Raw genomic sequence first — 23360 nt, forward strand, 5'->3', positions numbered from 1 at the left:
CAGGATAAATGTATAATACATATCCATACTCAATATAAGACGAAAATTAGCTCATTTTTGTACCATGTATATGAAATATATCAAGGTATACTAAGTTTAGTCCCAAGTTTGTAACGATTAAAAATATTGAAGCTACGAACAAAATTTTGGTATAGATGTTCATAAAATCACCTAATTATTCCATTTCCGGTTGTCTGTCCGTCTGTCCGCCCGAGTTCGTAAATGAGCAACATAGCCCAATTGGGTCTTTGGTCCGTAGGACCCATTTAAACAAAAGTTTAAATGTAAAAAATGTTCCTTATAAAAAAATAAGCAACTTTTGTTCGGAACTTTTTTTTGTAAGCATCACTGTTTACTCGTGAGAGCGCAGATTAAGTGCAAATTATATAGTTTGTATTATATGGAAGTATCAGTTAAGTATGTATGTATGTATGTATGTTTGGCTATCTTTCTTTACTGATATGACATAAAAAAACAAACGATTGCGTAATCAACTCTGTCTTTACATGGTATTTCAACAATTAACTCAGTAAATTGTTTGTTTTCCCTTGTTATGTAACATAATCAATGTTTTTTCAAATATCAATTACACATATTATATACAAAAATTTGAAAAAAAATATCAAATAAATTCCATAAAAATGCGTCAATTCTCATTTTGCGTTAATATAATAAATAAATTATTAATTTTTAAAAAACTGATCTTTATTTAAAAATATTATACGAGAGAATTTTGTCTTTTTGACATTAGCATAAAGATGGCGAACAATCTTACTGTTAAGTGTAGAGGTAGCCACAATAAATCTTACTCACATATGCACAGCTCTAGTTGAAGTTGGTTTCTTAAAAAAGTTATGCTAATAGCAAACAATCGAAATTCATTGTTGTTTATTTTGGTTTTATAGCTTCATACGTTTCATATTAATATAATTTGAGTCTTATTTTCAATTTTTTAATTCAATTTATTTATTGCTTCCATTATTAAAGTTCTATTCTTGAATAAATGTTAAATAAATTGTAAAAGTGGCAAAAAATCGATGATAGTTTCTAAAATCGTATGAAAACAAAACAATAGTGAAAATAGAAATGTCAAAATTGTATATGTGAAAAAACATGGAGCAAATTGATCAAGAAACAGCAAAAATATTATTTGAAGAAGGTGGTACAATAATATTTCTTGGTGTTCCAGAAGGTACAGAATTTGGCATTGATCTAAAATCATGGAACACTGAAGAAAATTTTCGTGGGGTTAAAATGATACCACAAGGTTTACATTATATACACTTTAGCTCAGTTGGGAATATGGGGGATGTTGCACCAAGGACTGGATTCATGCATGATTTTCAACGCACAGAAATTCTACTTCTTAAATGGGATAAGAAACTCGAAGATATTAAACCAATTACAGATACAAATGAAATTGATACTCTGAGAGCTAATTTAAAGAATTTGGATCGATTTCTTGGTGCTTATCCATATGATATCTTCCCTAAATGGAAACATTTAACAACGTACTTAAATAATGATATCGTGAAGAAGTTACAGCCAACATCGGGGATAATTCGATCCGCATTGGAGTTGGTTTCATGCGAAAAACGGGATATTACCAAACCAGATCCACCAAGTTTAAAACGAAGACGTCGTACTCGACCTGGAATTGATAATGTCGACGATGATTTATTACCAGATCTAAAACCAGTTCCAGGTACTGAGCTACGATTAACGGTCTTCCCCGAAAATAGTTATCCAGATGGATCAACTCCAGCCGAAATTACAAAACATTCATTGGATTCAACGTACGTTTTAGAATGTTTAATTAAAAATTACACGCGCCCAATTGAAATCATTGGGGAAGTGCAATTTACGTTCATTTGTTTTCTGGTCGGTCACAGTTTAGAAGCATTCGAACAGTGGAAACGTCTGGTGAATATTATTTGCTCGTGTGAACTTGCCATTACAAAGTATCGTATTATTTTCGATACGTTTCTATCGGTTTTCGAAGCACAATTATTGGAAGTGCCTGAAGAATTTTTAGCTGATATTGTGGCCAATAATAACTTTGCATATTTAAAATTACGGCAATTGTTTTGTGCAATTCAAAATAGTACAGTTGATGGAAAATTAAAATCGAAAGCAAAACGTTTTGCTGAACGTTTAAGTGATATTTATTTTTGGGATTTTTCCAATTTGGACGAAGAAGATGATGATGAAGCTCCAGTTATTGTTAAATTATAAATTTGAAAAAAAAAATAAATAAATTTTCTGTTTTTTAATTTGCTTGTTTAATTTTAACGTTTCATCGGTACCGCTACTAAGACCTTCCGCAGACCGATCCGTGGCTGTAATTAGAGATCCGGACAACTTTAAAAACGGACTCGAAATTTTATTAGAAAAAAAGGTAGATTTAAATAGAAAATATTGAAAATTTTGTGGAAGATTCAGTGATCTAAAAAAAGGAAATTTTTCAAGATATGATTTAGTTTTTGAAATATCGAATTTTATTTAACGTCCCTGGTGCCAGGTGGAAAAAATATTTTAAGAAATAAAAAGTCTTAGAAACTCTGAAAAAGTCTGCAAAAAGCTTGTATCATTCCCGTAAGAGCTATAATCGAAATCTACCTACCTGATTACTTACCTCCTCTTGGATAACATTTTTACACAGGTGGGCCCTCTGCTTCCAAAGTACCTTTTAGCTTCGTTGGAAAAAATTCTTTCTAATATCTTCATCTAGTGTAGAATACAGTCAGTAATATCCATTTTGATTTTCGGAAGACTAATCCAAATTCATTTTAAGGAGATATATTTAAGGAATAGTAAAAATAGAGTTTTACAATCAATGAAAATCATTTTTTATTAAAAAAAATTATTTACATTTCGAAATAAAATTGTATAAAGTAATTTTTTTAAATTTTGGCTTCAAGTATGTCTAAGAGGGTATTCTGAATGTAGTGTCCAGTCGATTAGTGAGTCATTACCTGGTACATTTACCCGATATAACTAAGGATGTTTGGAACGTACAATTAGAGGCAAAATTACTAAATACTAGCAATTCGTGAACATCTGCATTTTTGTAGAATGCCTCCAACAGTTTTAATACTAAATGAAAGATGGCCATGAATTGTTTTGCATTTACTGTTTTAAATGTTTACAGAAATCTTTAATTTATGGTTCAAAATAATGATCATAGATGGAGCAGATAAATGTCTGATTAAATTTAATTTTTACATTTTTTTTTAAATATATTTTTATTAATTATAGCTCATGAGTTATTCTGATGTATGAGCTATATTGTTGTACAGTTTCATTCAAATCTATTCGGTAGTTTTTGCGTGAAAGCGTAACAGACAAACAAAAATGATTGCTGATTTGACGAAGTGATTTGGAAATGAACTATCTTAATTGAAGCGCATCCTACTTACTAAGTTTTCATTCGTTTTGTAACATTTTGATTAAAGAGGGTAGAAGTAATGAGGACCATCGGAGAGTATCAGCAAAAACAGCTGAAAAGCAGTAAATAAGGATGGCGCTGCTGTAGCAAAAGTGTATGTTTTAAAAGAAGTGATCAAAGTAATAAGAGTAGGATAGATATCTAAACATGCTATAAGAGAAGGATAGACAAATTCAAAACAATCCTTTTGCTACACAAGCGCCATTCTGGTCAATTTTAAAACTCTTATTACCTCTACCCTCCATAATTTTGATATACCTCCCAAACATCCTTAATTTTTGAATAATCGTTTTTTTATCTAACAAGATTTCGTGACGTGAATCGTATGAAAAGCATGCCACAAACTAAAAACTATGAATTTGTCTATGTTTTTCTAAACAACTTTGATAAGTAAATATCTCATCACAAGCTTCACATGAAAATTTTTGTTCCTGTTTTTCTTCAGTATGCATTTTATTTTTATGTTGTTTTAATTGATTTTGTTGCGTAAATCTTTTATCACAAATATCACAGGAAAAGGGTTTTTCTCCCGTGTGAAGTCGTTTATGAACAATCAAATTACTTTGATATGTGAAAATCTTATTACAAACATCACATTGAAAAGGTTTTTCCCCGTTGTGAACTCGTTGATGTTGATTTAAATACCTTTGTGAAGTAAATTTTTTCTCACATATATCACATTGAAAAATGTTTTTTGTCTTAGACTGTGCAGATATGTTTTCGGGTTCTTCGATGATTGCTGTAACATGTTCGCTTTTATTAATTAATTCACTGTGTGATTCGACTTTATGTTCGACTAAACTGTGTAGTTCCAAGAATGTTTTCTCACAAACATCACATGAAAACAGCTTTTCCTCTCTGTGAATAAGTTTATGTTTTGTTAAATCGGATAAACAGATAAATTTTTCATCACAGAAATCACATAAAAATCCGGTATGAATATATTTATGTCTACTTAAACCTTGCTTATCAACAAATTTTCTGTTACAAAAATCACAAGAATACGGTTTTTCCCCCGAATGTATTCTTTTATGTCGACGTAGATATTCCCGACATGCAAATGTTTTCATACAAACATCACATGAAAATGATTTTTCCCCTGTATGACTAAGTTTATGTTGCAATAGTTTAGGACGTTGTCCAAATTTTTTATCACAAAAATCACATTGAAATGGTTTTTCTCCAACATGTATACGTAAATGTCTACGTAGATTTTCTTTGAATGAAAATTTTCGACCACAAATTTTACATGAAAATTTTCTTTCGCCAGTATGAACAACACTATGTGTCAATAACCTACTTTGATGAATAAATTTTTTACCACAAAAACCACAGGAAAATCGTGTTCTACTGTGAGTGGATTTATGTGAAGCTAAATTATTCTTAGCGGAAAATCTTTTATCACAAATATCACATTTCCATTGTTTTTCTTGTTCAGTATAAGAGAGTGTATCACTGTTTTCAGTTTTCATTTCGGTAGAAGCTTTGATTAAACTCCCGGGATGAGTAATATCACATTGATTTTCCTCGATCAATGTGCTTTCGGGTTCTTCGTTGATTTCTTCAAGATTTTCACTTTTAATAATGAATTCGCTGTGTAATTCTTCAGTTTTAATATTTTCCTCTTTGATCAAAAGTGGATTTTCCCCGGTATTTTCGACTAAATCATTTAGTTGTGTGAAAGTTTTCTCACAAATATCCCCTGAAAACGATGTTTCCCCCGTATGAATACGTTTATGATTTGTTAAGTCGGATAAATAGATAAATTTTTCATCACAAAATTCACAGGAAAACTGCTTTTCTCCTGTATGAATGTATTTATGTGAAATTAAACTTTCTTCCAGTTTAAAAGTTTCATTACAAACATCACATGAAAACAATTTTTCCTCCGTATGAATAAGTTTATGATTTGTTAAGTCGGGTAAATTGATAAATTTTTCATCACAAAATTCACAAGGAAAAGCTTTTTCTCTTGTATGAACGTGTTTATGTGAAATTAAACTTTCTTCCAGTTTAAAAGTTTCATCACAAGAAAATAATTTTTCCTCTGTATGAATACGTTTATGATTTGTTAAGTCGGGTAAATTGATAAAGTTTTCATTACAAAATTCACAAGGAAAAGCTTTTTCTCCCGCATGAACGTGTTTATGTGAAATTAAACTTTCTTCCAGATCAAAAGTTTCATCACAAACATCACATGAAAAACTTTTGCTATGAATTCGTTTATGCCTCTTCAAAATCATTTTATTCATAAATTTTTCACCACAAAAATCACACGTAAATGGTTTTTCCCCCGTGTGAACACGTTTATGTTCAATTAAACCCTGTCTAGCGACAAATTTTTTATTACAAACATCACAAGAAAACGGTTTTTCCCCGGTATGTGTTCTTTGATGTCGACGTAGATATTTCATCGACGCAAAGATTTTATTACAAACATCACATAAAAATGATTTTTCGCCCGTATGAGTAAGTTTATGTTGCATTAAAGTCGCACGCTGTCCAAATGTTTTCTCACAAAAATCACATTGAAACGGTTTTTCTCCGGCATGCATACGTAAATGTCTACGTAGATTTTCTTTGAGTGTGAACTTTTTATCACAAATTTCACAGGAAAATTTCTTTTCACCAGTATGAGAAACACTATGTGTGAACAAACCTCTTCGATGAATAAATTTCTTACCACAAACATTACAAGAAAATCGCGCTTCGCCGGTATGAATGAATTTATGTTCTTTTAAATTAAACTTGCTGGCAAATTTCTGTTCACAAACATCACATTTCCACCGTTTTTCTCGTACCGTATGGATGTTATTATCACTGTCCGTATAAGTTTTCATTTCGGAATGAGTTTTTCTATGTCTGTTTAAACTCGCTGGATGACTAAACTTTTGTTCACAGATATCACAAGAAAATGGTTTTTCATCACTGTGCGATCGCTGATGTTCCACTAACTTACTTCGTATTGGATATTTCTTATCACACTTATCACAAGAAAATAGATTTTCCCCTCTATGAATACGTTTATGTGAATCTAAAGAACCTTTAAGAGTAAAACTTTTATCACAAATTTCACATTTCCACTGTTTTTCTCGCACAGTTTGAGTGTTGTTATCACTGTCGGTTAAAGTTTTAATTTCGGTATGAGCTTTAACATGTCTTTTAAAACTCCATTGATTCGTAAATCGTCGTTCACAAATATCACAAGAAAATGGTTTTTCATCACTGTGACATCGTTGATGTTCCACTAACTTGTATCGTATTGAAAACTTTTTATCACACATATCACAAGAAAATGTTTTTAGTCCGGTATGAGCTTTTATATGCCTTCGTAAACTACTCGAGTGAGTAAATTTTTTGTTACAAATATCACATGAAAATGGTTGTTCGTCACTGTGACATCGTTTATGTTCAGCTACTTTACTTCGTGATGGAAATTTCTTATCACAAATATCGCATGAAAAAGGCTTATTGTCCGTAAGTACACTTTTATTTTGTAAAGCTTCTTCATCAAATTCTTCATGAATTAATTCTTCGATTTTATTAGTTTCGTCTTTGATTAGAATTGATTTTTCATCAGTATATTCATTTATCAGTCCTGTTGTGTTATCATTTTCTTCTGGTTCTGTTGTAAAATTTTCAGTTTTTATAAACACTGCATTAGTTAGATCATTAAATTCCATGATTATCGCCAAATAATTGTTTTCTATTTATCGATAATAAATATTTTTATCGTGTATTGTTTACAAAAACTTCTTGACAAGCTTAGCTGCGCTCTGCATCCAGCGCTCAATGATCAGTAGAACTAAAGTTCTATTTATGTGAGTATGATCGTCCGCCATTTTTATGCTAATGTCAAATAAACAAATAGTTCTCATAATATCTATAAAATAAGTTATATCAAATACTATTTTAAAAAGATATGTAATTAATATTTGAAAAAATTGCAATCGCATTCCAAAAAATGCGTCAATTTTTGTATAACATTGATATAATAATTAAATTATGAATTTACTAGAGTGAAACCCAACCGCTTCGCTGGGCTTAAAAGTAAAGATTGATAAAGATTGCTCTCGCCTATCCCCTTTCTATAACACTCGAAATAATGGTAAGAATTGTTTTACACAGGTAAAATATATGTATGGTTTTCTATTTTTTTAAATGTATAATAGTCGTAATTATTCATTATGTATATCAGAAAAGATGGCGGTGAAATATTTTATATTGATAATGTCAAATTACTACTTTTACAGAAATCTGTAATTTATGGTCATGTCAAATTAAATTAATTTTAAAATTTTTTTTTTTTTATTAATATATCTATATAAATTATATCTCATGTGTTATTCTGAAGTATGAGCTATATTGCTGTACAGTTTCATTAAAACTCATTTGCGCTCACTGCTTACATTCGATGAATGCTATCTATTTGAAACAGTTGAAACAAAACGATTCGCATCGTGTAAACAGGACTTTAATTGTACCCCACAGAGTAAACAATTTTTGACATATTTAATGGGAAAAAAACTTCAAAACTTCAAAAATCAGACAAAAACAAACCATGACCATGTCATGCCATGAAGGAAATATCGCCCCTTTAATAAACTACGAAAACATCAAAATTGAAGAAATAATTATCGAAACAGAACCGAAAATTAAAGAAGAAAAAACCGAAAACTATCAACAACAAATTAAAAATGAAAATTTTGAAATTGAAGAACTACATTCTGAACTGATAATAAAAGAAGAAATATTGGAGGAAACGGAGGAATCTTATTTTTGTGATAAAACATTTACGGATCAAAACGATTTAGTTCACCATCAAGTGAAAAACAGTGGGAAACGATTTTCATGTGACGTTTGTAAAGAAACATTTACCTGTAAAAGCAGTTTAAAAACACATCAAAGAACACATACTGGAGAAAAGCCGTTTTCATGTGATGTTTGTAGCGAAAAATTTACAAATGGGGCTAGTTTATATTATCATAAAAATAGTCATACTGGACGTTTTTCTTGTGATATTTGTGACCGGACATTTACCGCTAAATCAAGTTTAAATATACATAAGAAGACTCATTCTGGAGTGAAACCAATTTCATGTGACATTTGTGACCAAACTTTTACATTTAAAAGTAGTTTAATAACACATAAGAGAACCCACACTGGAGAAAAACCGTTTTCTTGTGATGTTTGTAGCGAAAAATTTATAAATGGGGCTAGTTTACATTATCATAAAATTACTCACACCGGGCAACGTTTTTCATGTGACGAATGTGATCGAACATTTACCTCGAAAACCAGTTTGAACATTCATAAAAAAACTCATACTGGAGAAAAACCATTTTCGTGTGATTTTTGTGACAAAAAATTTACCACTAAAGGAAATTTAAATAAACATAATCGTATTCACACGGGAGAAGCAGTTTATTCATGTGACTTTTGTGAGAAGAAATTTATCCATCGAAGCAGTTTAATTTACCATAAAAATAATCATACTGCAGGACATAAACAGTTTTCATGTGACAGTTGCGATAAAAAATTTACCGCTAAAAGTAGTTTAAAACAACATAAATTAATTCATACGGGCGAAGCAATTTATTCATGTGAAATTTGTAATAAGAAATTTGTTCATCGAAGCAGTTTACATGCACATAAAAAACGTCATACTGGGGAAAAATTTCCATGCGATACTTGTGATAAGGTTTTTAAGTCGAAAGACTATTTAATTAAACATAAACATGTTCATACGGGAGAAAAACCATTTTCGTGTGATTTTTGTGACCAAAAATTTATCACTAAAGAACATTTAAATAAGCATAATCGTATTAAACCATTTTCATGTGATGCTTGTGAACAAAAATTTACTACACAAACTAATTTAGTTGAACATAAATGTATACATACTGTAAATACAGTGGAACCTCGTTAAGATGTAATCTTCAATAAATCGAAAAAAAATGCCATTCTTTACGCTGAACCCCTTAATACGAGGTATCTCGAATTTTTTAGATATTGTAGCTCGAAAAAGATGTTATTTGCCTGGCGAGGTATAGATAGTACATATTTATACTCTGTAACTCGAATTTCAAAAAGCAGACTTCGTAAGTTAGTAAAATATAATGGCATCGTAATTAGTAAAATATAATCGCGCCTTTCTAAGTCGAAATTTTAGCAATTAAATTCTGGTATCTCGAACTTTTTATTAAGTCAAAAACTCATTAACTAGAAAATTTTTTGCATTTACCTTGAGGTTCGAGTTGTCGAGGCTCCACTGTATTATCAAAGATAATAAATGAGAACTCTAGGATATATCGAAGTAAATTTTTATTTTGGCAATTTCTTTTTTTCTCTTCAAACAAAATATTTCGTTATGCTACAGAATTTCGATAACAATAACAAAGTAGGTTTCTTCCAATCTTATATTTATTTTTCTTGAAACTGTTTATTTCCAAATTTTCAAATATATAAAAGTTTAAAAAAAATTGTAATGTTTTTTACAATAAAATAAATCTCCAGCAAGAAAATCAGTTTTTACTTTAATGTCCCAGAAGAATATTTTCAGGTCTGCAAGTGTTTCTTATCGATCCATTAAAAAGTTGGTTCACGATTGCAATAAAGCTTCTACCAAGAATTTCATCTAAAGTTGAATCGTGTGAACACGATTTAAGGAACTTATTTTAGTTACTATCTCTAGCGGTTGAAGCGACACACTCGGGAAAAAATCATCAATTTTGGATGAAACTTTAAACGATAGAAATTCAAACTTTTAGGTGCAGTTGCGACACGAGTTTCCAGAGCTTTTACTCGGGGTTTCTGTGAATACTCCGAACCGGCAATATTTCAAAAGAAAATCAGCAATTCTCTGTGAAAATATAGCTAAAATTCTACAACTCCGATAAAATTCCGCGTTTCTACCACCAAACGGAGTATTGCTGGTGGTTTTTTTTGGAATTAGCGGTGTTCTCAGAGAGTATTCACGGAAACCCCAAGAAAAAGCCGTTGGAATCTGGACAATCGATAGAGAAACCACTAGAGAAGGAATATAAGAAGTTAAGGACAGAGTTACTCGTTAATACAACTTGTTTATACTAAAATCTACGAAACCTGTAGTGAGAACATGCGTTTCAACAGTATCTAACGGCTATCTAACGTTAACGCTTTCTTTAACATTAGTTTTCTTTAAAAACCTCCTAGAACGCTAGGTAAAAAGTTAAAGCGTTTTTTACGTAGATTTCTAATACGTAGTCGGAGCTGGTGAAAAATTAATTGTTTTTCCCCTGTGATTGCGTTCATTCACTGATTCACGCCTTGCCCACTCTTTTAATGAGGTCGAGTTAGCACGGAGCTGAGGTTTTTTGACTTTTTGATTAACCCTGTAAAGACTCAAACTAAACACACGAATATGATTATGACAAGGACATAGAGGAGCTCAATGACATTTATTATCCTTCTTAATCCTCTTTGAGAGGTGGTTCTCACTCTGTTACCACAGTAAATATTCAAAGGGTACGTTACATTTACAATGACATGTATGTAAAACCATGTAAAACAGGCTTTATGAAAACAAACATCATATGATATATTTTAAAGGCGGTTTAAATCAAATTTACAATATTGGTAATTTCTATTTTAAGAAACTTCCTAAATAAAAATTTCTTTTGTGTCCAATATTTGGTTCAAAATTGTAATTGAAACAATCGAACACGTAACTCTATCGCTAATAATCAAATTTTGAATTCGAATCGAAATTCCCAAAATGAATATTTTTTGCTGCCATTCTCTTCAAATATGAAATATAGCTTCAATTTGCAAATATACTCAAATGAGCTTTACACATACCATACAAATACCGCAAATTTATCTATAAAGTAAATAGATAAAACTTATAACATGTTATACCTTTGCCCCCTCCCACCACTAAGTTTAAAGTTTGATTATTTTTGTTAGACGTGATTCCAAAGACCAAAATATATTATTAATTAATAAAAAAAATTTTATTAAAACAAAAATGGCTGTGTTTTTAACCAGTAAATCTACGATATTTCAACCAATTTTAAGAAATGTAAGTTGAAATTTTAGTTGCAATGACCCGGTTTTCCCCGGTATTTTATATACCAAATATGTTACATAAAATTTGAAACTCAAATAGTTGTAGCAAAAATCTAGGTTTAATTGACATATTAATTAAATATAATCCAATTTTTAATTAGCAATTAGATAATAAGATTTATAAATCCTAACCTCTATTTTTTAAAGCTTTTTAAAGTATCGGCATGTAATTTGAATTTATTGGAATACCAAAGTAAAAATTTGCTTGAAGAACATGATATTGAAATACAAAAATTTGTACTGATTGACAGTCCCAAAGATATTGAGAAAAATCTTAAACAATTTCGTAAGTATTTATTTACAAAAATAGATATTTTGATTACGCTTGTCTGATGCAATTTTTTTGTTTATTGCTTTTAGAAGCTAAAGAATACGTAATTAAAGCTCAAGTTTTAGCCGGTGGTCGTGGAAAAGGATATTTTGATAATGGATTCAAAAGTGGGGTACATATCACAAAAGAGTAAGTTCAAAAATTTATACCAAAGGAAATTCGTATATTTGCTTTTATCTCAATGTATTTTGCTATCAGAAATGCATTCAGATTATTATGAAGAAAATGCTATTTAATGAAAAATTTTCCAAAAATTGACAGCCAATTATTAATAAAATAAGAAAAGTGTAGCTAAAATATAAAATCATTCCCGTTCTTGGTTTTTTTGACACATGGAATATTTATTAAAAAGAACGGGAAGGGACGGGCAGCTGATACTAAGAAAAAACTCTTCGTTAACATTAACTCAATTCACTAACGAATTTTCAATTCTTACTCAATTTAGAGATGCGTAGCCCTAAAGCGAAAAACAATATTCCGGAATAAAAAAGAGGGATTAGGTCTAGAAAGTCAACACCTCCAAAAGGCTTGACATTATCTGAACATACTTACTTTTCAATTCTGAAGCTCAATTTAGAAGGGTTCTGGAGATGCGCAAAGTAATGAAACGTCGAAAAAAGCAAAAAATGTAACCAGAAACAAATTAAACATCCCCAAAACCTCATAAATCGTGTTAATAAAACGCACCTATCTACGTTGACTTGCGATTCAGTACCCAAATCTACATTTTAGGGGGAAATATGATTAAAACGAAGAGACGGATGTAGACTTCATCTCCTCGCACTTTTGACTCACCTTTAATTACTTCATCCGTTAAATATTTTTTTTGATCATTACGTAACTTTTTTATATTTTTTATTTACAGTCGTAAGGCGATTGAGAAAATTGTGGAAAACATGATTGGACATCGTTTAATTACCAAACAAACACCCAAAGAGGGTATATTGGTATCGAAAGTAATGGTTGGTGAGAGTGTAAATATCATACGTGAAACATATCTTTGTATATTATTGGATCGTCAAGCGAATGGACCCGTCATTGTGGCATCACCCGCCGGTGGTGTTGATATTGAAGCCGTTGCCGAGAAAACACCGGAATTATTGAAAGTTACACCAATTGACATTAACAAAGGTAATAATTAAAAGCAGGGAAAGGGAATAGTTACAGAAAATTTAAACTTTAAAATAAGAAAATTCCGGAAAATAAATGATATTAAGGTGAGCTTGCCATAATCACTTTCTGATTTCAAACGTCGAGCATTTGGTTATAAAAATAATAAGCTTTGAGAAGAGTGACGTCTCTCTTAACGACACTCTAATCCGGTAGCCCTATAATGGTGCACAACCGAAAGGATGAATGAACCAGAAGAGTGTGGGGTCCTGGTCCCGGAATTAAGCACTAAAGTGATAGCTAGCGAAAAACTGACATAACAGCTGAAAAGAATGACCCCAAATTAGTGGGTTTCAAAAAAAATTCCAATTAGATCGGATCAAATTTGTTTGCGTTATCCAAAAAATCAAATTTTTTAACTTTATGACGTCATCAGAATCCAAAAAATTTAATTTTGCTCTATCACATTCAAATATTATCCAATTTTTATAAACCAAGTATGTAATTCTACTAAATTTGGGTCATACTTTTCAAATTTGTGATCTAAATTAACCTAGTTTTAATGGGTTGAAAGAATGTAGGGTCCTGGTCCCTGAATTAAGAATATAAGTGATAGCTAGTGAAAAACTGACATCTCAGCTGAAAAGAACGATGCAAAATTAGTGGGTTTTAAAAAAAATTCCAATTAGATCGGATCAAATTTCTCTGCGTTATCTAAAAAATCAAATTTTTTAACTTTATGACGTCATCAGAATCCAAAAAATTTAATTTTGCTCTATCACATCCAAATTTTATCCAATTTTGATAAACAAAGTATGTAATCCTACTAAATTTGGGTCATACTTTTCAAATTTGTGATCATAATTAACCTAGCTTTAATAGGTTTCAAGAATGTGGGGTACTGGTCCCGGAATTAAGCATATAAGTGATGGCTAGCGAAAAACTGACATCACAGCTGAAAAGAATGACCCAAAGTAAGTGGGTTTCAAAAAAAATTCCAATTAGATCGGATCAAATTTGCCTGTGCTATCAAAAAAATCGAATTTTTTAACTTTATGACGTCTGGGAGAGATTAGTAAATTGAAGCTGTTTTAAACTACGCCGTAACAAACCAGGCTACTAGGGTTGACATAAATAAACAAATTTTATTAAATAATTGGAAAAAGGTTGGAACTTATTTATTTATGCAAGGAAAATATATTACTTCTGCTTTGGATTCAAAAGATTCAAAAATAATTTTTTTTTGTAGGTGTTACTGATGAAATCGCATCAGAAGTCGCTGATTTCTTAAAATTTTCTGGTGATCTAAAGAAACAAGCAATGAAACAAATAAAAAATTTATACGAATTATTCGTAACCGCTGATTGTGTCCAATTAGAAATCAACCCCCTAGTTGAAACAGACGATAATAAAGTAATCTGCGTTGATGCAAAATTAAATTTCGATGATAACGCCGCATTTCGACAAAAGAAATTATTCGCACAAGAAGATACATCCGAAAGTGATCCCCGTGAAATTGAAGCTGCCAAATGGAATTTGAATTATATCCAATTGGATGGAAATATTGGGTGTTTGGTGAATGGAGCCGGTCTTGCCATGGCTACCATGGACATTATCAAGTTACATGGTGGTAATCCAGCCAATTTTCTAGACGTAGGTGGTTCAGTTCAAGAGAATCAAGTTAAAGCTGCTTTTGATATCCTGCAGCAGGATAAAAACCTTAAAGCAATCCTTGTAAATATTTTTGGAGGCATTGTGAATTGTGCCACAATTGCCAACGGTATTGTAAACGCGTCACGTGGTACAAAACTTCGAGTGCCCTTAATTGTCCGTTTAGAGGGTACTAATGTTACAGCAGCGAAAAAAATTATCGCCGAATCTGGTTTGCCAATAATTAGTGCAAATGATTTGGAAGACGCTGCTCAAAAAGCCGTACAAAGCATATCGTAATAATTAAGTTCCTACAAAAATAATTATGGATGCTATTTTTAATTCAAAAAAGAAGAAAACTGTTCATATTTTCACAGAAAATTTAGTATTTTAAGAATAATATCACACTAACGAAAAATTTACGCTCAAATGTTAAAATTTTTATTGTTAAGCATGTTTTTTGCATTTATATGAAATTTTTAATAAAATAGTCTTGTTATATAAATGTGATTCTTATTTCTTAGTGGAGTTTTGAATTTTCTTAAAGAGTATCTCTTTCAGAAAGAAGAAAATAATTACAAAATTCTTGGACCTCTCTGTATCCCTTTAAAAAAAATCCAGAAAACGACAAAGAATTTTTTTTGGAATTTGATGAAATTTAGAATATGGGATAATAGACCTTTTTCATGAAAAACAGAAATGCTTTTTGATAATTTTTTATGAAAATATAGGTCTAGTAGAGCCTGTTACTCAAAAATTATGCATTTTTAACAATAAAAACACTATGAACAAAATTGATAAAAAGTCACTATATTTGAAATATTTTAAAACGATTTTTTTTGGCTCCACCACACACGTGATCTGTGATGCCAATCCGACAAGCAATGACAATAAAACAGTGTCAACAGTTGTATTAATATACCACTATTATCAAATTTAAATGACGTCAAACCAACCTTCGTGTAACATCGTGTGTTTCCGGATCGTTTTCGCCAATTTGAATTTTAATGATTTTCATTGTCTGCTTTCTCGGTCATATCGCTTAAAAAAAATCGGGGAAAAAAATTAGCCCATTTACCAAAACATTTACTTTCATTAAAAAAAAAAAAAAAAAAAAATGTAAAGGTCTATTTTAGGCCAATAAATACAAAAATTCTTGAAATATATTGAAAAATATTCATCTACTTATTAAATGAGTTGTATTTTTATGTTTTTTGGGCCCTAATTACAATAAATATAGACACGAGGCATGCTATCAATCCGATTTTGGGCCGAAGTCTCCCATTCTCAAGGTGTATCTCCGATTTCCGACCAAAGGTAAAGGTATTTCGGAGAATTTAAACAAAAAATATAATTTTTGCTCCTTTCTCCCAAAATTGTTAAATTGTCATTCATACTTCCTAGACAAAACCCGAGTTTAGGGTGAGTCTCAAGGTAATTTGGAGTAGACGATTAGCGTGAATAAACTACACCCCATTAGAGACATGGCCAACTCGTGGATCAGTGAATGAACGCAATCACAGGGAAAAACTATTAATTTTTCACTATCTCCGCCAACGGATTTCGATTTAATTTTGTGTTTTTCTGGCTTTCTAAGATTATTCTTAACAAAGCTGAATTTTTACCGTGATTTGCCAATTACTTAAAATATCTCTTTGGGTCCGCACTTGTTTTCATGAAAATTGAGATGAATGTAAAATATAAACCTATCCATGTACCCTTTGAAGTTACTCAAAATGTCCGAAGTCAGATGATGTAGTAATAATAAAATTCTAAGCAGAAAAATTATCAGAAATTCTCCGAACTAATGTATTAGTAACGAGATAAATCTTCGTTTAATTAATTGTACCAATAATTGGCCGTATGAAGTCAAACACATCTACTAATGAAATTAATAGTTTAATTAATTAAAATTAACGAAAGCTTATCTCGATTCGAAAATTTTTCTGCGTTATCGTTATGCGATTCTTACGGGACACCCGTCATACCCTTGACACATATTACGTAGATACTCCAAGATAATTCAATGTAAAAAAAATTATAATATATAAAAAATTAATTTTCAAAATAAAAATAAATAATATGATTAAGAAATAAAAACTTCCACACTGTTTAAATTAAAACGTTTTTTATTTTAGGATTCACATATTGATTACATAATATTATTTTGGTATCTACAATTTTCGATATTTTACTTTAAACGAAATAACGATTTATTTTAAATACATTTATTCTGCGGGTTTGTCTGCATCGTCTGTCTTGAATTTACCACCGTAGAATGGAACGTATTGAAGTACAGCTTTCCAGTCGGTGAAATATAACATAAAGGCTCCTCCTGCTGCTCCAAAAATTGATGCTGATGGCATAAACGCTGACGCAACTTCTATGTGTTTTTTACCGATTTGTTTTAATGGTCCAGGTAAACCTCCGCCAGGCATTTTTGTTTAAAATTTTGTTTGTACTTTCGAAATGGAAGAATTTTCTCGAAAAAAATTCGATATTGAGCTAACCTTTTTATAGTGCACAGATGATTGAAATAATCTGCATTTAGCTTCAATCAGGTGATATTTAACTCCATCTATCGTACAAAAATGTTCAAAAGTTAGGTTTGTTCAACAAAAATAATGAAATAAGAAATATAACCGAGTTGATTGCTTAATCATCCTGCCTATACTGAGTTAATGCCCAGGATCAACGTTTAAACTGTTTATACTTAAGATTCTTATATTGTTGAAATATATAAATATCCACAAAGGTTCTACAAAGCAAGGCGATACATATTTTAGCAACTTTTAAAACAATAAAATCAACAAACAAACTATTTGTAAGAACTTTTTGCAAAAAATGTAAAATGTATATTGGGTACCAACGTTAGGTCAACAACGAACTCGATTTGGAGAAAATGATTGATTAGTTTTAAGTTTCCGAAAAAATATGTATACATAACTGTCCACAGTAGACTAAAGAACCACTTGTGTGGGGACAATGTTCATAGCACAAGCTAATTCAATGCAAGATTTGCCGGTCGGGGTCCGAGGGCCCTTGGGGTAGGTGGTAGGGGGATTTTCGGTAGCATATTATTTTGATTTCGAAATTGTAAAAGTGTATTTAGTTTTTTGTGACATTTTGCATTAACGATATGCAGAACAGTTTTGGATATAATTTATAGAGGCAGCACTTACACAGTTACACTATAAATAATATTCTTTTATAGAACCAACTGAAACAAACCTAAACAACAACAAAACAACTAACTTCAAATCATAACATCCTGTGATGATTTGACGTTTCGAAAAAAAATCATGCCACTTAAGCAAAATATTAAAATGATTAATAGTTGTTTTAATAAATTGTATAATAACACTCCAAATTAAAATATTTATAAGGCTACAAAACAAAAATGCATTGCTATTTTTGTAATGGATTCTACAGTCCAAGTTATGGAGAACCTGTTTGTTCAATTTGTCATGCATTTTTGTTTCCCGATTTTCTCGAAACTCATGTAAATGTGTTCTTTCAAACACAGGTAAGCCATTCTCTTTACATATTTAACGGTGGGGGATCTAGGATTTCCTTTCCAGTGAAGGTTAATGTATGTCCACGATTTAGGGATCAATTAATTCAGACAGTCTTAATCTTAATGATTCAAGATTAATCTCTAACTTTTTTAGAATATGAATCCAGTTTTCCTCGATTAATTTCTAATATTAGCAAGATTCAAACTCTTATCATAATATTTTTAATTCATTTGAAATCCATAAAAAAATTATAACCACATTTTTTCAAAATTTCAGACTCCGATTTTAATGAAAATAGTTTAATAAAAAATTCTAAAATAATCAACTCAATTTACGCAAAATGGTGGAATCAGCTATTTCTATTAATGGCAATTTTCTTCCATACCCCCTTTTTGAAAAAAAAAACTTTAACTGGAGAAATCAGTACAAAATTCTTTCCATATCTCGAGTCTCCTTAATATTTGCATTCGAAAATTCATCCCAGGTATTTTTCTTAAAAGAGAGCGATTGATAATCAAACTTTAGCCCAAACTTCCCTTTTGGATCCGCCATATCACATTTGTAAATATTTCTACAGATTTTTCTGTGTAGCAGGAAATTGACGATGGCGACAGTGGAAACGATGAGCCAACAGATCCATATTACAGTGCCGAAAGTCGTGAACACAAAAACAATAATGTGCCAGAAGTACTCGTTGACCTGGATGCCGTTGAATTACCCCCACCAAGTGTTAGTGACGAGAATAGTTCCACTCCGGTTGATATAATAGCACTGCCCACGGTTGAAGAACAATTAGAAAGAATGTCAACCTTACAGATTACATCGAAGAATTCGAATGGTTTTGTTAGTGATATTACATGTTTACCACCTGAGGTCATGTTAACAGTACTCTCATATTTAGATGAATTATCCCTGTGGAGTGTCGGAAATGTTTGTCGACAATGGCGAAAGCTTCTTGATTTGTATATGCATCCATCGAATTGGGGTAAATATACGGTACGACGTTGGCCGTTATTTAAACCTTTCAATAAAATTGAAGATTGGTTTGAGGTGAGTTTTTGACAAATATCCTAACTTATCAATAAATTTTAGTGAAACTGTACAATAATATAACTCATGCATCAGAATAACACATGAGCTACAATTGGTAAAGATATAAAAATAATAATAAACATAAAAATTAAATTTATTTTTTTACATTTTACTGCGCCATCTATGCATATCATTATAAAGCATAAATTAAAGATTTCTGTAAAAAGAGTGAACGAAATGCAATTTATGGCCATCTGTCCTACCAGTGCTTTCTGATATACTCATTGCGTTATGAAGTATTGAAAACTGTATCCTCATCCCTATTTCCAGTGTTATGGAAGGGGGATAAGTGAGAGCAAGGGAGTATATGATGTTCGTATTTGAATAAACGTAACTTTTTTAACATTATTATTTGATATGAAGAAATTTTGGCGAATTTGGACTCCTAGTCCTCTGACGTTCCATGCCATAGCTTTACTCATTAACTACGGATGAATTTTTGGTTTAGAGAGGGCAAATTAGATATTTTTGGCATAAAGATTTTATTAATTCAACAGTATTTTGACATAAACACATACAAGGACAACAGCGACCCTTACCTGCCCTCTCTGCGATACGTCCATGTTATAGTATCCTTGTTTATGTGGAAATTGGTATATTTGTTCTTTATTTCTGAAGTTTGCTCTGACAAGCATTATTTGTAAATTTGTAGCATATATAAATTTAAATTTTGTAGACGTATTCGAATTTAATTCGAAGTTCATGCTGTTTATCGTGTATTCGACAAATGGCGTTACAAAAAACACCAAACGAAGAAGAAAATCATTGGCGACGTAATCGTTTACGCAGTGAATTAAAATTAATGCGTACTGATCCACCTGAAGGGATACAAGCAATGCCATTAGATCAAATGACATGTTGTCATTGGCAAGCGACAATTAAAGGACCCACTGGTAGTCCATATGAAGGCGGCCTATTTTATTTGTATATTCAAGTACCTTATAGGTAAGAATTTTTAAACTACTTTTTAAGTGCTAGGTGGCATTTCGAGGTGTTTTAGGCCCTATATTATGATAAAGATTTTCTTAAACCGCTTTTAATTGAAAAATCAATCTACTCTTTATTCAAATTTCGCTAGAAGTTTGGAAATAGGTATGTAAGTTGAGTTAGTGCCATGCCTTTTGGGGGTAGCAACCTCTCAGCCCCTTTAACCACCTTTTTAAAACAATTAAATGACATTTTTAAGCATTTCATGTTTTTGACAGAAGGCAAGTTGATTTAATTCTGATGTTAACGAGTTTTTTAAAAAATATTTCTTTAATATCTTCCAGTTATCCAATGTGTCCTCCAATTGTACGATTTTTGACGAAAATATTCCACCCGAACATATCCAGACATGGTGATATTGGCATCGATGCTATTAATCATAATTGGTCGTTGGCGCTAACTATTTGCAAAGTGCTTATTTCAATTCAGTCATTATTAACGGATCCATATACTGAGGTAATTATTTAAATTTATTAAGACAGCTTTTGAAGACTTGTGAAATTCAAAACGTGAATTTTACTCTAAATTTCAGGTGTCAATGGAACCAGACATAGCCAAATTGTATGAAACAGATCGCCAAGCGTATGAGGATCAAGCACGTATTTGGACTTGGAAATATGCAATGAATGAATTTTATATATCAACTCGTAAGTAGTTATTTGAATGAACCTGCTTGCAAAAATGTTTAGTCATATTTTCGACGAAAATATGGATTTAATCTCTGTTTATATAAAAAACCAACGGAAAGGGCTAGGGTTGCATTATAAATCCGTTTCATAACCCCCCAGTGACTTTCTTTAGTCCAAATGATAGAAGTGGGATTCATAAGGGAATCGGGTCCTTTTCGACATTTTTAAAACTGTATTACCTTTACAGCCTATCCAATTTGAGCTGAGCACTTGAAAATTTGTACGTTTTGGTAGTGTCAATTTCCGAGCCTTTCATTCCTTTTTTTGTGTTGAAATATTATGTTCTCACGACTTTTAAAGCTTTGCGCATCTCCGCAGCCCCTTCAAATTGAGCTTAAATGTTGGAGAATTTTTATTCAATTGATTTAGTTTAAAGAAAGTGCCTTTTGGGGATGTCAACTTCGATTATTACGTTAATTGATTTGTCTGTTTATGGTACCCCACTTGACATAGTTCGCCGACTTTCATTTTTTTCTTGTTTACAATATGGCGTCTGGTGGTCGCCATATTGAAGCTTCATTATTTTCAAGTCTGTAGCACTCGCAAGGTTAAAACAAATCAATTGACATCAGAATCAGCAAAATCGACCGACGCGTTTGGTCTCTAGTGTACCACATAGGAATACACATTTTCACAATATGGCGTCTGGTGGTCACCATATTGAATTTTCATTACTGCCATATCTTCAGTAACATTATAGCATTTTTTCTTAAATACCTCCATGTATAAGACATACTCTTTACAGGACTGTGCATACAGTGACGCTTCTAAGACAATGATTACGTTAGATTTCATAGTAGTATTATAGCGCGTCAGAAACTGCCGTCAGCCGCCTTTTATTAATCATACCTGAATTGGGATACTTTTTAAAATGGATGTATAATATTACCCTATTAGAGCCTAAATAGCCGAACGGTCCAAGGCGTTTGTCTTTGACTGTTTGTCTATTTAGACTTAGGTTGCGGGTTCGAATCCAGGCAGCGGCAGTGTGAACAATTATAACTAATGAGGGCGGTAGAATTGATCAAATTGTCGTCGCTTCTATAAGAACGAAGTAACCGACTCCACCCACATCAAAATTTAATTGTTAATATGTTTGTAATTAAATAAATAAAAATTAACAAATAATGATGTGGGTGGCCTCTGTTATAGGTGTATATGTCAGAGAAACGGAGGTTAAACCCCATTATTTATTAATTTTAATACCCAATTATTATTTGCAAGCAGGTTCAATAAGTTTTTTGTATCTCGAATATAGAAAATAAATTTCCAAAAAAATTTGTTTGTTTAGATACTCGAGCGTATAATGGTGAAACATTTTTAGGATCATCTTCATATCCTCTTCTAAAATTATAGGACGAAAAACTAATTACTATAAAACAATATATTTTTACACATTCAAACAAAAAGAAAATCTAGAACTTACTTATTTTAAAAGTTAAGGGAAATTTATTTAATTTAATTAATTAATTTTTAATTAAATTGCACAAAATGTGTAATTAAGGAAAATCATGTGCTACTTTTAAAATAAATGGCTCAATTTTTGGAAAAATCAAATACTTGGATAATACGATAATACATTTTTATAAGATATTAAAATCGAGACAAGAGTGGATACACATTTTTTGGAGTGACAGCTAGCGAAAATTTTATGGCAAAATGTTTCTTGGAAAAGTTTAATGATTTAATAAACATAGATGGCGATTGACTTGGAAAGTCTGTAATTTGTCAATTTTAGAATCGATCAGGGAAAATGGTACAAAAATACTCCGAATCTTTATAATTGTCTCGAAATTGTTTTTTAAATCATTTCGCATGCTGAATTCACGAGAATATTGAATCAAAACTACAAGAATAGTATCTTTCTTATGCATATTGCTTAATGTATGTACTCGCTCATAATCATGGATCTAGCATGCGAAATGATTTTTAAAAAAAATTGTATATCTTCATCAATTGTAATCCCAAAATCTTTGTTTTTCGATTCGATTTACCGCAGCGAATGTTTTTATTAAAATATGGCGCTGGAAAATAAAGATTTCTGCGCCTAAAAGCATATTTTCTAAAGAATAATGCGAGAATTTTTGTTATAAACTATCCCCTCTCTGTATCCTTCTTTGAATTAAAAACTTAGGTTAAAATATGAATTAGTAGTAGCACTTAGCCAAATAAAATGCCAAAATATTTGTATTTTTTTTAATATTGGGAAAATTACGACAAATGTCAAACAATTCATGGCCACCTTTTATGATATACTCAATGAAATATGACTATTTTAAAATTTAAAAAATTGAAAACTTCATATCCTTTAGATGCGTAAAACAATCCTTCCAAGTGTTATGGAAGGGAGAAAAGTGAGATCAAGAGAGGTGGAGGCTATAAAGCGATGGTTTTTACTTTTACGCACAGTGCAGCGGGCGGGTATC

General features: G+C 31.2%; 5 protein-coding genes across 6 annotated transcripts; 3 read left to right on the top strand and 2 right to left on the bottom strand.

The window, feature by feature from the left end:
* Positions 1 to 1030: 1030 nt before the first annotated feature.
* Positions 1031 to 2235, top strand: LOC123302247 (protein AAR2 homolog). Its single transcript, XM_044885102.1, has one exon. It carries the CDS (start codon positions 1114 to 1116, stop codon positions 2233 to 2235), a length of 1122 nt encoding a protein of 373 aa, XP_044741037.1. The 5' UTR covers positions 1031 to 1113.
* Positions 2236 to 3035: 800 nt separating this feature from the next.
* On the bottom strand, positions 3036 to 7131 carry LOC123303045 (zinc finger protein 271-like). The gene is made up of 4 exons (XM_044886142.1): positions 5712 to 7131; positions 4749 to 5612; positions 4094 to 4664; positions 3036 to 3096 (listed from the first exon to the last, which is right to left on the bottom strand). The coding sequence occupies exons 1-4, from the start codon at positions 7129 to 7131 to the stop codon at positions 3036 to 3038; spliced, it is 2916 nt and encodes a 971-aa protein (XP_044742077.1).
* Positions 7132 to 11416: 4285 nt separating this feature from the next.
* LOC123302174 (succinate--CoA ligase [GDP-forming] subunit beta, mitochondrial) lies at positions 11417 to 15105 on the top strand. Its single transcript, XM_044885003.1, has 5 exons — positions 11417 to 11510; positions 11705 to 11843; positions 11918 to 12017; positions 12754 to 13019; positions 14248 to 15105. Exons 1-5 carry the CDS (start codon positions 11457 to 11459, stop codon positions 14946 to 14948), a joined length of 1260 nt encoding a protein of 419 aa, XP_044740938.1. The 5' UTR covers positions 11417 to 11456; the 3' UTR covers positions 14949 to 15105.
* A 1703-nt stretch (positions 15106 to 16808) lies between these two features.
* On the bottom strand, positions 16809 to 17204 carry LOC123302561 (cytochrome b-c1 complex subunit 10-like). Its single transcript, XM_044885532.1, has one exon. It carries the CDS (start codon positions 17084 to 17086, stop codon positions 16877 to 16879), a length of 210 nt encoding a protein of 69 aa, XP_044741467.1. The 5' UTR covers positions 17087 to 17204; the 3' UTR covers positions 16809 to 16876.
* Positions 17205 to 17953: 749 nt separating this feature from the next.
* Positions 17954 to 22338, top strand: LOC123302248 (putative ubiquitin-conjugating enzyme E2 38). Of its 2 annotated transcripts, none has more exons than XM_044885105.1 (6): positions 17954 to 18174; positions 18761 to 19216; positions 19935 to 20203; positions 20530 to 20701; positions 20778 to 20892; positions 22226 to 22338. In XM_044885105.1, the coding sequence occupies exons 1-6, from the start codon at positions 18049 to 18051 to the stop codon at positions 22288 to 22290; spliced, it is 1203 nt and encodes a 400-aa protein (XP_044741040.1). In that variant the 5' UTR covers positions 17954 to 18048; the 3' UTR covers positions 22291 to 22338. The 2 variants fall into 2 exon arrangements, with proteins under 2 accessions (XP_044741040.1, XP_044741039.1); XM_044885104.1 differs by having other exon boundaries at positions 17956 to 18174; positions 18758 to 19216.
* Positions 22339 to 23360: the final 1022 nt, after the last annotated feature.

This window comes from Chrysoperla carnea, chromosome X (assembly GCF_905475395.1).
Source record: "Chrysoperla carnea chromosome X, inChrCarn1.1, whole genome shotgun sequence".
Taxonomy (NCBI): Eukaryota; Metazoa; Arthropoda; class Insecta; order Neuroptera; family Chrysopidae; genus Chrysoperla; species Chrysoperla carnea.

Bases quoted from the DNA above. Each gene is read 5' to 3' on its own strand.
- LOC123302247 (XM_044885102.1), top strand. From the start codon at position 1,114: ATGGAGCAAATTGATCAAGAAACAGCAAAAATATTATTTGAAGAAGGT.
- LOC123303045 (XM_044886142.1), bottom strand. From the start codon at position 7,131: ATGGAATTTAATGATCTAACTAATGCAGTGTTTATAAAAACTGAAAAT. The intron at 5,613-5,711 runs GTGAAAAATTTA...TTGATCTGGAAG, and splicing joins ATTTACGTGTGATTTTTGTG to AAAGTTTAATTTCACATAAA. The intron at 4,665-4,748 runs GTAGGTTATTGA...TTTCATTCAAAG, and splicing joins TAAAAAATTTATTCATCAAA to AAAATCTACGTAGACATTTA.
- LOC123302174 (XM_044885003.1), top strand. From the start codon at position 11,457: ATGGCTGTGTTTTTAACCAGTAAATCTACGATATTTCAACCAATTTTA. The intron at 11,511-11,704 runs GTAAGTTGAAAT...TATTTTTTAAAG, and splicing joins TTCAACCAATTTTAAGAAAT to CTTTTTAAAGTATCGGCATG. The intron at 13,020-14,247 runs GTAATAATTAAA...TTTTTTTTGTAG, and splicing joins ACCAATTGACATTAACAAAG to GTGTTACTGATGAAATCGCA.
- LOC123302561 (XM_044885532.1), bottom strand. From the start codon at position 17,086: ATGCCTGGCGGAGGTTTACCTGGACCATTAAAACAAATCGGTAAAAAA.
- LOC123302248 (XM_044885104.1), top strand. From the start codon at position 18,049: ATGCATTGCTATTTTTGTAATGGATTCTACAGTCCAAGTTATGGAGAA. The intron at 18,175-18,757 runs GTAAGCCATTCT...TTTTCTGTGTAG, and splicing joins ATGTGTTCTTTCAAACACAG to CAGGAAATTGACGATGGCGA. The intron at 20,204-20,529 runs GTAAGAATTTTT...AATATCTTCCAG, and splicing joins TATATTCAAGTACCTTATAG to TTATCCAATGTGTCCTCCAA.